Below are 18,069 nucleotides of genomic sequence, written 5' to 3'. Positions count from 1 at the left end.
TTTTCTGTGCATGTAAAAGGTTTGCAAAGTTACAAAGTGCAACATCCACACCAAATGGGGTTACTGTTCCCCACAGAAACACTGCTCCTGAACTGCCTGAAATGCTTTGCTTGAAGTCCCACCTTTTCCTCCGTAACGTGGTGATGTCACCAAGTAACACCCTTGCATAATACCTGCCTAGAGGCTAGTTTGGCATGCCCTCAAACAAAGCTAGTTAGAGCGGAGCTGGAGCGGAGTCTGAAAAGTTTGGTTCGGTTGACCGATCACAACAGAATGGTAATAAGGTGATAATTAGCAAGTAACCTATTCGAAATTTCTTTGGAATTACTGCCAAATTACCCCAATATTTACCTCGAAATTTATTGAAAATTACTTTATTATAAACATGATTTAATAATGTATATATATATATATTTTTTTTAGAAATTTCAAAAAATGTATTTGCTAATTATTATTTATTTATCAGCAGACATGTAAATAAAGCATATCAATTAACTTTGTATTCTTTTCCTAGAAATGTATTAAATAAATAACCAGCTATTGGGAAATAATTATTAAATAATAATTAAAATAAAGTAATTTTCGATACATTTTGAGGTAAATATTGGGGTAACTTAGCAGTAATTCCAATGAAATTTCAAATAGGTTACTTGCTAATTACCATGAAATTTGCGGACCTGTAAAATGAAGTGTTACCGAGAAAAAATAAAGTGTTTTTTTGAACATTAAAGCATGTAAACATGTTCTAGTAGAAACCTAAAATACAAGTATGCACCTGGAAATTAGCATAATAGGTCTTCTTTAAAAACAAATGTTTGCAATTCTGGCATTTACGCACCTTGAACTGAAATTAATGAATAGGAGACAGACTTTAGTGAGGACATGTGTAACTTTATCGCAAAATGTTCATGACCTGTGGACTGAATCGCTACCTGAAGCAGCAGGTTGAGTATAAATGAGTACACCAATAAAGGAAAAATCCATTTAAATTAAACATTAACTTGATCAGTTGCTGCATTAAACATTGTGAGAGAGCCCAAAGTTGGATGACTCCTTTAATTGCCATGCAGCTACTGCAAAGGCAAATCTGTATAAATGATGTATTCATAGTCAAGGTTGGAACACGGTAGAAAATCAAATCAAAGTAAAATATAAAATGTCACACTTTCCCACCTACTGTCTGTGGAAATAAAGTGAATTGAATAATGCGCCATATTAAATTTACATTTTGTGCTATTGAAAGCATTTTGTAAGGTGCAGGTGCTGCTTCTTTTCAACTCAGCGGTACACAGTGTGCCAGGAGAAGTGATAGCGTTTGGATTGAGCTGTGTGTCTGTGCATGTCTTCCAACTGTCTGCCATGCCTCCCAGCCTCTCATGTGATGGTTTTTATCACATCACACGGGCCCACTGGAGCATATGTTGGTAGAAGGTGTGCTTGTATTGTTGTTGTCAAGCATGTCTAGATTTCTCTTTAAACCTGCCGCTAATCCTTTTTTCTGCTCCTGTCAGGGAGGGATGGTGCCCGTATGTCAACACAGCAAAATCGTCTCCTCTGAAGACACGCACACGTTTGCAGCTGAGCATGAAGACATGAAAGTAAACACGAAGAGCCAGAGGTATGACCACACACAGTCACATTCGCACTGATGCAGGTGCAACCATCTGAAGGATGCAAAAATCACAACCTGTGTCAACAAAAATATTTGAGTTGAGAGCAGATTGTCTAGAAATTTCTAAAGTAACTAAAATGTGAATTTAGTTACGGAACTCATTTTGACGATCACGCTACACTGATTGTTGTAAAAACAACAATAGCTGAAGCTTTTAATCAAAGCTTCCTCTGTAATTGCACACCAATATACTACTAAGTGTAGGATTAAGGGGAGAAGGATTAAGGGTATAGACGAGAACAGCAAACAGGGCATCGCTGCTGTTGAAATGCTCCTACAACCAATTTCCTTTAACATTCTCTTCCTCTTCTATTAATACATGCAACATAGTACGAGACAGTACTGCCTCACAAATTAGCACATTCTGATCTTATTATAGAAGCGGAGTTTATAGGCAGCCTTTGATGTGTGCAGCATGGCTTTTATTTCACATTTTCCATGTGTTTAATATGACGCGGCTCTAACGATCTAGAATGTAATGAGAGGCAATTGCCTGTGCTAACTATGCCTCTATTGAGAGCCTTTATTGTTCTTCATTGGACACCATTTACACCCTGATAGCGCACTCTGCTAAATTAGGCTTGATGCAAATCTTTGTTAATGAGCGATATGTGAGCGCTGTGTGTTTAGGCTCGTCTCAATACAGCTATTAAACAAGACGCTCGCTGGTGTAGCGCGAGGGCAACAACTATCCTTAAAGCGTGAATGTCTGAGTAGTTTATTCAAATCTGTGTCTAGTTTAACAGAATGATGGCTTCTCTGTTCGCCAGCTGTCCTACATTTCTGCTTTCACAACCGCCCTCCTCCTCCTCGGGAAAAAAGAGGACACATTTTACCCAAGGTGCATCACGATCTGGCCTTTGTATGACCCCCGTCCGCCATGATGCGAGAGTCGGGCCGCGGGCGGGGTCACATTTCGGTCACTTTTGTCCAATCAGAATCCTCTGCTGGGACTGAGCGGCTGTGATTGGTGCAGAACCGGATGACGCGGTCGATGTGGCGTCGCCGCAGAGCGAATGCAGCAAACATAACGTCAAAAAAAAAAAAATCAGACATAACATGGTCAGCCTGTTAATCTGCGAGATTGGACAATGTCCCACTTTTCATGATTCATCTTATTTTATTGGATGGAAATTTTTGCTTTCCCGCTGCGTTCGCCTTACATTCAAGCTGCACTTTTTTTTTCTTTATACCCTCCGCCTTTGTTTCGTGACAACTCCGGGCGACTCGTACTGTTTACAGGTCATCGGCAGTGCAAAGAGGTGAAGCCGGATTCGTAATGAGTTGACACTTGGTTCCACATAAAAACACCTCGCTGGCCTTCGAACCCACACAGCTGCACAGCCCACAAGAATGTTGGCGCATTAGCCAACACCCCCCACCGCCTCACCTTTGTCCGGCTGCCACCTGACATTAGGCTGCTTCACTTTGGCCTTGTTAGAGGTCCTTAGTGAGGTCAAGGGGTAAGACTGGACACCGGATGGGGAATGTAGACCACTATAGTTTGTGTGTGAACAAAAAATGTATTTACCCCCTTAATTTCATTTTTATGGGGTTGATTTGATCCAACATTTATCAACCTTCTTTCAGGTAATAAAATCTCAATTTGTACCAGTTTGTTTGAATAAAACCAGAGTACACATATGAAACAGGGTATTTTCAGATGTCGGAAACTGGTTATGGTTTTAACAAAGATGGTTCAGTTTTCCGTCTATCTTCCACCTCTTAATGGTTTCCCTTCATTTTAATACTATTTTGTCTGTTTTGTTGGTGCTACGGTTTGTATGGGGTGATTATCGTCCCCTCATTATTTTCTACTGCTTTAGGCTGTTCGGGTGTTCTGTGATCAAAACGGTTCAATATTTTGCTCGTAGAAGGCACGGAAAAAAATCGGCTTCAACACATCTTCTTGGGTGGCCCGCAGGATGAATACTTCACAAAATTAAAACAGGAAATATAGTAATTATGAGGTGCAACTATTTCCTCGCATTTTTAATTCACAAGGGAGTTGTTTGTTTTTTGTGTTTTTTATCTATTATTGATATTATTATTATTGTTAGTTAACCCTTGTGTGAACACAGAACCAACGTGATGCAATGTGTCAAAAATGTTCTAATAATATCGTCCGTCTCTGTGATATCTTCTTCTCATTTGATAATGATAGTATATCCATATGGAATTAATGCACATAATCATTTTGGTTATCACTTTCGAAGTATACAATATGTTTATTTCAAAGACAAAATAAATAGTGTTTTGATGAGGAAAAAAGATTCTTTCCATTCTGAATGTAATCGAGAAATTGGGTAATGTGTAGCATTTCTGAAATGTCTTGACAGTTTTCCAACCCCCCCTCCTTTGTTGTGAACACACAATAATACAATCCTTTACTGAATTTTCAAGAGAGAAAACAAATAGTCTTGTCATTGTTGCCAAGCTTGGATGCTGATGCATTTTATCTTTTTGCCGTATGTTTGCAATAAGGGGAGATAAGGCAGAAGCTGGGAATGTGCTCTTTTCAATTCCATCGGGGTTTTTTTTCTCCTCTCGAACTTCCTCAAACGTGCCAGACCGTTTCTTCACCCCGTAAATCAAGGACGGTGGGGAGGACGAGGTGTGATTGCTTTCACACCCAGGAAGTAATCACACCAGACCTGCCACAGTTCTGATTAAGACTGATAAATATCGACAAGCAGTTAATGAGATGTCAGGCAGGAACAAGGCCCTTTCCCTTCATGCCTACCGATGGCACCAACGGAGAGGAAAAATGACCTCGACTTGGCAATGTCACCACCGTCTTTCATGTGTGCAAAGTGCAAGCTATTAATTATCCTTAGCTGCTGAGCGAGATTATCGATGGTGCAGCTGGATTATTCCCATCAAAGAAATAGTGGCCAGCAGATGTTTGTTGGGATATTATTCTTCCTAATTACGTCAGCTAAACTAAGAATGATTATTGTTAATTTCCATTCAGTACAATGATCTTTTTCCCGGTTACAGGTTGAGACAGACACAAAAGGCTCCTGCAGGCAGGTCAATTAGCTGATTAAAAGATTATGTTTGTCTCCTATTTACTATTCCGCTCATACAAGTCGACGCCCGTCCTTGAGCTTAACGTCTAAACCCTATCAATAAAATTTAAGTAAGTACAGATTTCCATATTGAGATCATTTATGTTTTTGGTTAGCGTAATGATACTGTTTCTTTTCTGTAGAGTAAACATGCCCGAAGCCTTTTGCAAACACTGCAGTGCATAAAACTCCCCGAAAGACACACAAACACAAGCCAGCTAGACGTCTGCTGAACTATGATGAGGACACAAGCCCAGCAGGGGTCCTGCAAGAAAGTAGGATCATTATCTCAGCGAGCATCACGTATGCATGGCCGTATGTGTGAGCTCCGCTCCCCTGAGCAGCAGGCCCACGACGTCAGTGCGGTTTCACGCCACGCCATGTGATTCATGCATGGCGGCGCTGCTATTACGCTCTGTTTACAGTAAATTAAGGCTCTATCTTGATAACTGCAGCCACGGGGACATCTTATCTTTCCCACCGCGGCATTTTGATGTGCTTGTTCAGTGGCCTCGCTGCACCTGAAGGCTGCCATACCTCTCTCACATGTGACAGATTCCCACCAACTGTTCGGCTTTGACCGTGAACTCCAGGTCACCCCGCGGTCCCCGGGCGCAGTCCTGTCGAATATTGTTTCCCTGGCAGACATGCTCAACCCGTCAGACAGAAAGACCATGCAGCTGCACCCAAACACCCAACAATAGGATTCTTGTTCTGGGGCAGAAAAGGTCGGGTCCCCTTTTTTTGGGGAAGGGGGCGATGTGAGCGGGTGGTCAAATATTTTCGAGGTTTTGCAATCAGATAATCCTTTGATCTTTAGATGGGAGTATTGGACAAAGTGAAAAACGTGTTCTTCCACTATAAAAAAATATCTATTTACTATATGTAGCTATTAAAGATTGAGCATTTCAATGTTCTGCACAAAACACTTGACTATTTCTAAACATGCCTCTCATACACCGTTTGTAGCTATACCTACTAAAAGTAATGCACTGTAATTCCTATCTATCCCACAAAATCATTTCATATTTAATCAACGTATGTATAAAGAGTGACAAATGCTGCATATGAAGGAGGTCGGGGTGGATTGGTTTGGGTTCAAAAACATCGGAATTTTGCCCAGGAGGTCGGTGTTCGTATCCCGTGTGAAACCAGAAGTCAACATTGATTCATTTGTCACATAATTTCCGTATTTAAGTAACGCCACTTCCATTTTCATCTTAACCCAAACCACAATATTTTTCCTAAACCTAACTAAGTTTTCTATGAAGATGGAAGTTTATTTTGAAAAGACTATATGCATGTAAGAAGCTGAAATTGACACGTGTTGCTGGACAAAACACATGAAAAATAAGAGATAACTTTCCGTAAGATATCATAGTATACGTTGAATAATAACGCTAACCAAGAACTACTTTTTAGTTAATTTGTTTCCAGTCATGACTGGCTAGAAGGCCAAGACACATAAAGGGAGAAACATGCCCAAACTGGTGCAACATAATGAACGTATTGTTAAAGTCATGCCATATTGCCCAAAACCCTGGGAAGTGATAATCGTTTCAATCAGGTCTGCATGAGAGTGCATGTGTTGGAAAGATGGTGTGGGGGTGTTGTATAAAAAAAAAAAAAAAGCATTGTGTGTGGAGAAAGTCTGGAATGAGCTAAACTAATCAAACAGGACATTTAATTAGCATCGTCATGACAAACAGCAAAAATATACAACAACAACAACAATAAATGGGATGTATGACACGGAAACTGACACTTCACAGATGACCATTGGAAATTAATGACACATTTTGTAACGCAAAGCTCTCTGATGACTCATATCGTATAGATTGCTTATTTCTTGGCAGTATTTGTTGTTGTTGTTTGTTTCACAGGACCAATAACTAAAGGAATGAAACAAAGATGCACACATGCACGCAGGCACACACATACTTCTTTGTTGGAAGTATTTGCCAATTAGCAAGTTGCGAGGTCGGAGTGGTAATTAGGCTTTCCAGTCCGCTGGTGTCTGTGCACAGCTTAGCCGAGACAGGTCCGAAGCTAAATGCCTCGCTATTTGTCCAGCAATTATGTCAGGTCCCCATGTCACAGTACAGACGTGACCAATTAGCTGTGCCAAGCTAAAGTGAAAGAGAGGGATTATGGCAGAAGAGATGGGAGAGGATGAAAAAGTAGACGGAGGACGGGTGTGGGGGTGTTAGGAGGGGAGCTCGTAAGAGGGGGGGAGTGAGGGATCGTCCGTAGGGAATAAAGGGAGACAGGGTTTGGCTTTGGAAACGAGGGGAAGGAGTGGGTGAGGAGGGTTTAAGGGAGCGGATTGCTTTTTTCTTTTCTATGGCTGTGTGATCATGTTCCGCATTGATCCTCGTCCTGACCGACATGTGGCAAAGACATGCTAATGCTTTGCGATATTTATGCTAATGCCGCCTCACTGACCGAGCAGGGATAAGAAATTGATCTTAATTGACGTCTCAATAATTCCCCACTCGCATTATATGGCATATTTTGATGAAACAGGCCTGCATACAATCAATATCCTCCAGCTCGGAGTAATGTGACACTCTGTCAATGGCTCTATGAAAGTATACAGCGCTCTAGTTCATCTTGGCATTGGTCCATATTTACTGATAAATTATGCCACGTATCGAGCACTGATGGAGCACCCTCGATCTGGGCTAGTCAAAACAACTCAGAACCGATGATATGGTCTCCAATCTGTCTCAGGATACATGCAGTGGGCATAGTTCACTCTGTTTTTTTTTTAGGGGTTAATACCCTTTTTCCACCAAAATTAGTGCACATATCCACACTGTAAACAATAGCTGTTAATTTACAGCAGGATTTCAACAGTATTAACTTGTTATTGCTAAAAACAGTGCTTTACTGTTAACACAAAAGAAAACCTGTTAAATTACGCTCATAGGCCGTTTTTTAACTGAACTTTAATGCATTCTTAAAAAACAGCACTTTACTGATCAACTGTCTAAAGTATCATCAGGAACAGTTTCATGCAGTATTGTTTTAATTCTGGGACCTGATCTGCTCATGTGAGGCTTGTACATTGTACATGATTGTAAAATCTGTGAATTAGCTTTATTGTTCTTCACTCACATGTTGTTCTGGTTTGCATTCTGTGCTTGTAGCCAGCTATAGACAGACATTTTGGGAAAAGTGTCAACAAGTCTATTATAGCCTTTTTCCTAACAAGTGCCTTTAATTGTATTTAGTGTGACTATTCCTATGTCTATTCATCTCGGCAACAAATTATGTTTATTAAAATGTATGTAAAAAATACAATCTAAATAGTGCATTAAAACAAATCAGTAAGATAATGTAAAAGAAAGGTGAAAAACAGCTATATAATGTATCTTTAAACAGTAAATTAACTGTAAAATACTGTGAAATTAATAAAACAAAACAGTATTTTTCATTAACAGTACAAAGCTGTAAATTTCAGCGACAGTATAATAATGTTAATTTTACAGTAACATAAAGGCAACCCTGCTGCCAGTTCTTTACTGTTATTTTACTGGGAAATTCTTAACAGTGCAGGTTTTTTAAACATGGGAAAACCTGCTAAAAAGAGGCGATAGACTCCTTTCCCATTGCAAGTATGCTGTGCCGTTGAACTGGCCTTTCTGGTTGTTTTTTTCCTGCATCATGTTCAACGTCACGGAAGCCTGCCGGCACCGGAAGCAGGGTTAGCAAACAGTGCAAATGTTACGCTGATTACTTGATCTTACTTGGACTTAGCCTCTCTTTCAAATTGTCAAACCAGAGTTGTGATTGTTGGAACAGTGGAAAGACTAACAAAGATGTGTTATTCTGTTTCTGTCTGTCTGCATGAAGTGAGTTTTACAACGATCAGCGAGGTAGAATTAACTGTTTTCTGACTGGAGTCTGGTGGCTTTGAGGAGAGCATATTAATTGTAAGTTTTGTATGTCAATAGATTATAATAATTGTCCAAATGTAGTATTTATTTATTATATATATTCACTTTAACGCATCGCTCCAAAAAAGGGGGCCGAAAATTAGCGTGTCTGCCCGGGTGTCATGTTTCCGTCACTGCTGATCGGAGCCGGAGCCGATAAATACCCGTGACTACTGCACCGCAGAGTCATTTGTCCCGGGAATGAATGCCGATTGTAATCTTTCCCACTGAAGGCAAAAGCCAGATGTTTGTGGGTGTTCTTGTTTTTTTTTGTGTCCAGTGGGAAAGAGGCTTCTGCCAAAGTGGTGCCAAGAAAATGCAGATTATTTGTCCGTGAAATGCTTCAATACAGTGTGTCCATCATCTGACAACAACGGTGGAGAAGAAGTCGGGGAGATCCGAGATGAAATTTATTCTGCAACACAAAAAGAACCCACATAATCCTCTGTTGAAACTTCTCCGAGCGCATCTAGGGGGGGGGGAGCGTTTCAAAAATATCTGCTCTACCCAGACAGCGAGACCACCCGTTCTAAGACTCTGTCTTTAATTGGACGGGGAGAGGGAGAAGAGAGGGAGCCAGGGGACAAGGTGAGGGGCGGATGAGGTAGAATCTATGATCTGAGCATCTTTCCCCCTTTTTTGCTGGAAAGCAAGACTGTTGGCTCAGTGCCTGCAGAGATGAGAGGAGCTCGTATAAATTAGTGGGCTTGAAAGACAATATGGGGAGCTTCAGCGTTGCATGGCGTTGGCATGGCTCTGTGGGTTGCAAACTTTTTTGATTTGATTGTGACAACATGCCTTGCAAACTTGTGAGGCTGAGAGCAAATCGATCGTTGTGATGGTTTCACAAAATTGTATCAGATTTGGAATTAACATTTTGGTATTCCTCTTGGTCAGATGTGCAATTTAACTCGGCTAAATTTGACAAAATACTTACGAATAGTGGTCTTTTAACTTCACTAATGGCAACGAACTCAGCAGCTAAAGGAGCATTAGAAATAGATGAACTCTGGGTAACTTCTCCCAACGATCAATATCCATTCATCAGGTGCCTGTAGCTATAAATGATGAAAGACAAGATATTTTTACAGACAGTGTTACTCTAAATGTCCTCAGGCTTTTCCAAGGCGAGGGGAACGATGCAGGCTAAAGCTGTCTGGAACATAAACATCAAATCAGAAAGCTTTTTGGATGGAAACTGAACAACTCCTGCTCACAGGTACACCGAGCACAGTTCATAGTGATATGCAGAGTTAAATCTGGTGTGTGTGGTATGTTTATCTGAAGCAGATAGTTATCTGAACAGAGGTTTTGGTGCCACTTTATCAACAAGAAGTGTTATTGTGATAACTGCTGACATGAAGTTCTGGCAATGATTATAAGATCGAGAGACGGCCATAAATGATAAGCAGTGTTTGTCTTGACTGGAGAACATGTGTGTGGTTATGTGTTGGCATGGAAGAACAATTTACTTTGATTTATCGATTCATTCAAACACAACATAAAGACTCAGGAGATCGGGTCACATTTCTTAAATAATTTAATTGCAAAAGGGTCTTTTAAAAATATTTCTACAAGAATGCATCATCATTTTTTTTTAGTAATTTGTTGTGTATGTCTGCACCATTAAATACATCTTAATGCTTTTCAAAGAGGAATTAACAATTGCATTTCTCAGCGCTTTACTCCGTCCCCCTCCTCGCAGTTCACTATACATGTACAGTACTCTCTGAAACATCTCACTTCCTTGTATATGAAGAGGGGGGTTTTTAAAAAGTGACCAAAAGACAGATGTGGAGGGAGATTGTTAGAAGACAGAGGAAAAAGACAGTACTGTATATATTTATTTAAAACAGACAACTGAAGAAATAAAGTTGGTTATAAGTGAAGGGTTGGCGTGTTGGACGACCTGCGGAGGATGTAAAAATAGGGAACCAAAGGTGGAAGGAATGTTGGGGAATCCTGTTGGCACACAAAGAGATAACCACATCTGACAAAGCCTAAACTCTGCTGATCAAAGTGTTTCTGTATAAAAATGGCAATCCTTATATTTCACACTCTCTCACACACACACACACACACACACACACACACACACACAAACATAACAGTCCATCTTAATTTCAGCAACGTGTGCAGTCAGAAGTTTCCTCTCTGCGAATGTTAAATATTAACCATGAATGTGTGAAAAATCCAGTTAAAGAATAAATGGTTTGCAGTTGATGTGGCGGCGGTTTAATCATTTTAAGATGCGCTACAGTGCCAGTCGAGCTCATCACTCACGGACAGTTGACTTTTGTGAACGCACCCCCGGACTCCGGAGCGCCACGTGCACCTCATCAATAGTTCATGCGAGTGCCAAAGCGCTGCCATTTTTCAAGAGTGGGCACGTCTGCCATCTGATTGTGTTTAGCCCCCCCTGCTCTATTTTTATGCTCATCAACTGTCTGTTTTTGGTGCGACTTTGCAACAGTGGGGCTTAGCTGATTGAATGATTGAGCTGAGTGCAGGAGGGAGAAATGTTGTATATTCCTGGGAGACTTTTAGGTAAAAGTGAGCATCTGATTGCATTAATTCGGCTCGTCTCTCGTCTCCAAACGTAGACTCTGTCAGTCCTTTTTCAATCAAAATGCTGTTTTGCTTTGGGGAGAAACAAAATAATCCCGCAGAATGAGATCAAGACAAAATGTTTGCTCATCTAACAGGCTCTTTCAACACTTTTTCATCGCAATTTTTGGGATACGAGACTTATTTCCTGTATAGTTTGAGTACACGACAGTTAAATTACTACTTGATTGTGTACTACCACTGTTACAGGTTAGTAAGCCCTTTGCAGAGTGTACTAGTAGTGAAAACGTCTGTATGTGGTATAAGATGAAACGGGATATCAAACGGGAAACACATTTGCATAATATCCTCCATGGCTTTTGAAGGGACTCAAAGGAGAGGCTGACAAAAGTAATATGGGAAGACACACTGCATGGCTATCATTACACACCTAACTAATAATATTCACATATTGCATTGATCAGCTCCAACCCAAACAATATGGAGACTGTCATGGAAGATCACACCCAGTGGTGCAGCCAGCCCCATCCCTTTGATAATCCACTACCTTCAAACACCCCTCCGTGAGAAGTGCAAATAGTACGGTCTCCGTGATGCAGCTGCTATCATTTAGGACGAGGGGGTCTGCAGATTTTGGCTGTCTGCGTGCCAGGGCTGTTGATCCTGCACTGTACTAATCACGCAGCAGCCCGAGCTGAGACAGGATGATTGCAGGCCAGACAGGAAATGAAGAGAGATAATGATAGGTCAGCGCGCCGTATGTCTGCGCTCGCTTCATGCTCGTATCGTCGCAGTGCCAGATTGGCTGCCGCATTAATCGACCTGACAGACAAAGACCAATAGGTTTCTCTCTTTGACAGCTCTGGATCCTCCGATGAGGATCCTGTTGCAGGGAGGCAAAGCATAGGTCTAGTGATGGAGCTCCGCCTCTGGGGCGATTGAGATGATTGGCAGGTAGGCAGGAGATGACTCTTTAACTGTCCAACATAAAAATGGTTTGGGAGCATCCCATTGTTGGAGGTGATGGTAAATAAGTCAAAATAAAACCTAGTGAAGCCACAGAGATGCATGTGAGCGGTTTTGAAGGAGGTTTTCAGTTGGAAAAATGTGCCTAGAAGACAATTAGTAACAGCTCAGTGCTTCACAGATGCTCTTTATGTTGAGAATGAGAATGGATTGGGGAAGCGTAATATCCAGTTCAGGTGACACACACAAACTTGAACACAGACACTCACACACAACAATGGACGGAGCGCAAAAAGGCGAAATGTACTGAAGTCTAACCACGGGTGTTGTTCATCTCTTTCTTTCTACCTCCATTCGCTCTCTCTCTCTCTCTCTCTCTCTCTCTCTCTCTCTCTCTCTCTTTCTCTCTCCTTACTTTGCTTTCTGTTAATTTCACTCCGAATCAAACATTTCACAACAACACTTCCATTTTTGTCAAAACACCATTTTTTCTTTTGTTATTTTATCGTATTTTTGTTACAAAACATGTACAGGCTGTTTAGAACAACAACAAAAATACAATATCCAATTTATATGCAATTTCTTTTTGTTTAATAATGAGCAATTCATTAGGCGAATCCTCTTGGAGTTTCTCTTCCTTCTGATTGTTCCAATGTCCCAAATACAGTCCATCTGGGTGTTGGTTGGGGGGGTGGGGTGGGGTTCGGGTGGGGTTGGAGGGCAAGGTACAAATAAATACATTGGGCGGGATGTCAAGAAATTAAAACAATAATTTTGATTATTTCTAAATCCAGATAATAGTAAGTAGAAAGTAAGGTGTCCATCATGGTTTCTCTCAGTTTCTGCATGGTGCATGTACTGTATGTATATATGTATATATGTATATATATGTATATACATATATATATATGCATGTCCTAAGTTCATTTCTTTTGGATTCAGTAAAAAAGAATGTTTAACAGTTGTCCACAGAATATAGCGTAAATTGTTTCAGATATATTTGCTCCTTGTCACTGTTCAGTTCATGCGTTAATTCTCCACGGTGGCAAATAGCGGAAGCTGTATTGTACAGTATACTTGTGTGCAACTCGACACACCCGCACGTCCAAGCACACTTAATCACACATACACGCACACATGCGCACGCACACATACAAAAAACACACACAAAAGGCCAAGTGGTCTTTCTATAGTGTTGCCACAGTCCTTGTCTCCCCTTAATCACGTAAAGCGTCCAGTGGGGGGTACTTGGGTTCGACCGGCCGTTTTGAAACTCTCCCAAAAAAATGTGTAAGAAAGCCCAAAAAAAAAAAAAAGGTGTGTGGACAAACAAAAATAAAACATTTGTTTTATGTGTAAAAAACACAGTTGATGAGCAGGTGATCCCAAGCTGTGGAGCTATCCTGAGTCACTGCAGGTCGGGGTGAAGAGGTCCTCTGGTGACCTTTCTGAGGATTCAGCCAAAACAAGTGTCCAAGAAAAATGTGGCTGCCCTCCTTTGACCTTTTTGACCTCTGTCATCCTCTTGACCTTTGACCTCAGCCCATCGTAAATACTCCTCCGCCACCTCGCCCTTCTCCAGCAAGTGCCCTTTTAGATAACACACCTTCAATATGAAGATGGAGAACGACACACACGTGCACAGTAAAACAACTTCTATCAGGGGAAGGATTGTCCTCTCTCTATCTCCTGTGGGTTCCCAAACACCTCCTGTTTTTTTGTCTCCTTTTTCACTTTTTTATACAAAACCAGGGGGCGTTCGTTCTTTACTACTTATTACGTCCATCAAAGCTGGGTTGAGAGGTCACGGGGAGGGGCTCTTGCGTGACATTTCAGTTACAGGGCTAAGGCCAACCTCACTAAAACACACATGCATGCAAACGTCAACCCACACCAGAGCTGGTGAGGCACGCATGGGATATAAGGTGGGGGGAGGGTTAACTCTTCTTCCTCTTTCAAAAACACACTAATTCTGATTGGATGGAAAAAGCAACAATGACGAATAACAAAAAAAAGCAGGAACAGGAAATGGAAGTGGTAGTGAAATAAAGGAAAATAAAATAGTCAGAGGCACTGCAAGCCAGTTTCATAGCGTCTAATTGGCAGAGATGGGTCAGGCAGCTAGGGTTTTCCAATGGCTCTCTCTGGCACAGTTCCTCCCCCCTTTTTCCTGTCTGGCTGTCCTTCGACTGCATCGGTCTGTGTGTCCCGTCGCTCACACCTGGACAGGAAGTGTTTGGTTCATCTGTAGTCTCATGTCCTGAATGCTACCGAGGATCTTCTTCTGATGGCCGGCCAACGTTACCCCTATCCGCAGCAAGTCCCTGCGGGAGAAAGAAGAAAGGAGAAGGAAATAAGAACAGGTGGCTCAGTCGTAAAAAAAAGGTAGTCCAAAAGTAGACAAACATCACATGTTCCAAGTTGAAGTGCATATTTCACTTTTCGCCCGCGAGTAAACACACACTCTACCAGGTGGGAACAGCGACAGCACCTTGGCAATCACCCATAAAACGGCTTCCAGAGGGTATGTCAACAAAATGGGGACACTCATCCAGTGAATGCTGGTCTTAATGCAACATACTGGTGTTGCCCGGCAGGTTGGTAAGAGCAGGAGAGTCAAAGCACCATAACGTGAGAGTTAATGATTAAAGAGCAAACTTAGCTACTGTTCGGCAGCTGGTAAACTTCACACACCACTTAGCTAGAGAAACAGGGAAGCAGAAGATCTTTATTTTGTAAGATACTTGACTGATTACTCAGTTAGGAGTATCATTCATACATAGAATGGGTCTGTGTGTCAGTAAATCAGCTTTAACTCGGCCGCTGTTGCACAATATTCCTCAAAATCCAAGAAAAACTATAGGAAATGAGAGTGGAAAGTGTAAATGAGTGTTTTAGCCGAGGGCTCATGGCAGCTACGGTGTAATCTTTAGAGTAAGTGGAGGGCCTTAACCTCGGGTTGAGCGTGCAGTGGGAAAATGTGAAAATGTTGACATACTGTACTATACAGTTGACATTAAAAAGGCCTGGGAGAGCGCACCTGCTTTGGCCGTCATTAGTCAGACGGCGTAATCTAATCATCATGGCCATGTTGGTTTAACGCCGTACAATTATATCACGAGAACCTCTCTTTTCCGCTCGCTTGTTTGATTTCCCCAGTCGATAGCTGAGGAGAGAGCGGACGGCGTCTGCATGGGGCGGCGATTAGCTGACTGTTGGGGCTCTGCCATAGTCTGCGTCCTCTCCGTTCACTCACACACAAACACAGATACTGGATAATCTAATATTACACGCAGACACCATACACTCTGCTTGTCTCAATGACTTTGTGGCCCCATCCATTTTAGAACAAAAAGTGTGCACCTAAACTCACACAAACGCACACAAAAACGCACTGCACACCCGTCCTCTCCAAAGCTAAATAAGGGTGCATCTCTGCAATTTCACACAAATAAATGGTGTTTTGTTTTTTTCATATTTCGCCATCGCCATCAGGGCAGCGATGGAGGATGAAATGATAATAAATGGGTGCCATTAGAGGAATTACTGGCCATTAAGGGCAACAGAGAGCCACAGTACACCACACCTGTCAGCCTGGCCAAATTGAAACAAATTACCCCCACCTCCATTGCCTATTATGCAGCTAATGAGGATAATTTATTTATCATTATAATCCTAATTCATTTATTTGATCGTCTCTGGCCCTCCAATTTCCAGGACTCCCATTACATCATTTCCTGTTTGTAAACACAGCAGGAGGCGGACGATCGTCAAGGTCAACTGGAGATCGTAGTTGAGGAAGTGGGACGATTGCTCGCTGAAAAATTGTAGTACGCTGGTGAATTGTGTATCTGATTTGTTGGCTTCTGAGGCAGGTGATTGTTATTAGTCCCCTCCTGATTACATAATCCTCCCCGTTCTACAGCAAACCTATCCTGATTGGTCAATTACATCCCAAATTACAGGAAAAGCATGCAGGATCTTGTGATTAATATAAGTTTTTCTTCTACCTACTCCTTTTCGGACACTATAACTCTTGTTTTGTTTGTTATTATTTTGTATCTGTTTTTATTTATTATATGTTCGAAATAAAGTCTTTCATTCATTCATTCATTCATTCATTTCCCATTTTGTACTTAATAATCTATCTCTCGCTCATGTCTCTTGGCAAGTTGTGTTGCCAGTAAATCTCCCCCATTCTTTTATTTCCTCCTTTATACACTACATTATGTGTTCATAAATACTGGAACACATAACAGTAAAAGGCATGATACTGTACGTCTTCAAAGCGTGATTTATCTTCATAGCACAGCAGATATATTTCTGAAATGTCTGCTTAATGTACCAAAATAAAATGTGCTTTTATTATTTTATCCTTCCCATCTGTTATTCATTTGATGTCGGAGCATAATCGGAGCCACTTTTCCCACGTCTTATCATGTTTAATTTAGCCATGGGACTATTTTTATTCCCTCAAGGTCAATCCGTGCGACTCTAATTTGACTCTCAAACTCAAGCCCGGTCAATCACTTTAGGCCTGATTAGCTGAATCCGCTCCCTCTCCACTCACTCTGCTGTCATCTGGGCCACCAGGTCAAAGGAAGCAAATCCGGCGTTGACGAAGTTGTCACGGTAGCGGCTCATCTTGATGGCGTCCAGCCAGTCCCCCACAGTGGTGAAAGTGGTATAGTCTGGCACACAGCGGTCAAGCAAGGGCTGGGATATCCTACATTGGGGAGGGGAGGAGGGAGAAAGAGAAACAGAGAGAGAGAGAGAGGGTTAAGGTCGTCACTCTGATGCCTTTACCGGCCAACCTCACCCAAGAACGGCCCCCGCTGAGCGCCACCTCTCCATCTCTCCACCTCTCCTCCTCTCTCCTCTCCTCTCCTCTCCTCCACATGTGGGGAGTTGTGTGCAGGGGGGGTGAGTGAGGTGAGGGGGGTCACTTTAATGACTGTGGAGAGACTGGCTGGAGGCGTGGGTGGTGGGTGGAGGATGCTGCAGCTGGTGAGGCAAGGTGGGATGTGTTCATAGAGCAGATGTCGAATCTGGTCTTGAATGATGACGACACACATTGAAATCAACAAGGAACCAGATCAGATTCATGTTAAGAAACTATGATTGTTTGCTTTCATTACAACAACAGGTGTCATAGTAACCAAGTGAGTATGTTTTTTATTCAAGAATGCATTTATCGGCAGCATCAGGGAGGATGTAAAGACGCCCACACATGACCAGCTCTGCACTGGCTGTGCCATTGTTTTCCTTCGGGGAGAGCGGTGTCACCCCACTTGGCGGAAGCGCTACCCTTGGCGTGGCGCACCGCTCGAAATTTCCACCGTGCGCTGCGCTCAAAGTTCAAATTATTTCAACTTTGACCTCGGTTGCCGCTGACCTTTCAAAGTGCAACCAATAAGAAAACAGCTGCAACTGTTGTTGTTGCCTAGAAACAGTGAATGGCGTTCCTTGTGCACTGTTTTATGGCATATTATACCTGCGCTGCACTTTGCCTCTACATGGCTCTGTGCCTTAACTCGGGGTGAGCGAAGAGCAGATTTCATATCATGTGAAGGCAGCTTAAGAATGTGGAATGGGCTATGTTTGCCATGTGAAACCCTGGAAATATCTGGAGAGCTCTCTTCCTGTTTGTTGGCCCCTGTTCTTCTTGTTTCAGTGAGATGTCACTGAAATCCAATCTGAGTGGTTGTACTGAGTTGCACTTTCAAACCACATACAAATGTGGTTTAAATCTGATCTGGGAAGATTGGATACCATGCGGTTTTTGCTCAATCAAATGCTCAAATCAGATTTGGTGCTTAACTGAGCTTAACTAGTAACCTTATGCTTTTGC

At 41.9% G+C, this 18,069-nt stretch overlaps 1 protein-coding gene across 12 annotated transcripts in view; it reads right to left on the bottom strand.

Moving 5' to 3' along the window:
- Positions 1-12,686: 12,686 nt before the first annotated feature.
- The window catches only part of ephb3b (eph receptor B3b), a 61,872-nt gene continuing 56,489 nt past the window's right edge, over positions 12,687-18,069 (bottom strand). For 10 of the 12 annotated variants that reach the window (XM_074634546.1, XM_074634549.1, XM_074634551.1 and 7 more), the window contains exons 15-16: positions 16,789-16,944; positions 12,687-14,542 (exon numbers count right to left, since the gene is read on the bottom strand). In XM_074634546.1, the coding sequence (XP_074490647.1) occupies positions 14,434-14,542; positions 16,789-16,944 (265 nt within the window). In that variant the 3' untranslated portion in view covers positions 12,687-14,433. The remainder of the gene's footprint in view (positions 14,543-16,788; positions 16,945-18,069) is intronic. The other 2 variants (XM_074634557.1, XM_074634558.1) reach the window with 1 other exon arrangement.

This window comes from Sebastes fasciatus, chromosome 5 (assembly GCF_043250625.1).
Source record: "Sebastes fasciatus isolate fSebFas1 chromosome 5, fSebFas1.pri, whole genome shotgun sequence".
In the NCBI taxonomy this organism is placed as follows: Eukaryota; Metazoa; Chordata; class Actinopteri; order Perciformes; family Sebastidae; genus Sebastes; species Sebastes fasciatus.
Note: the sequence above shows the minus strand (reverse complement) of the source record. Positions and strands in the feature narration are given on the sequence as shown.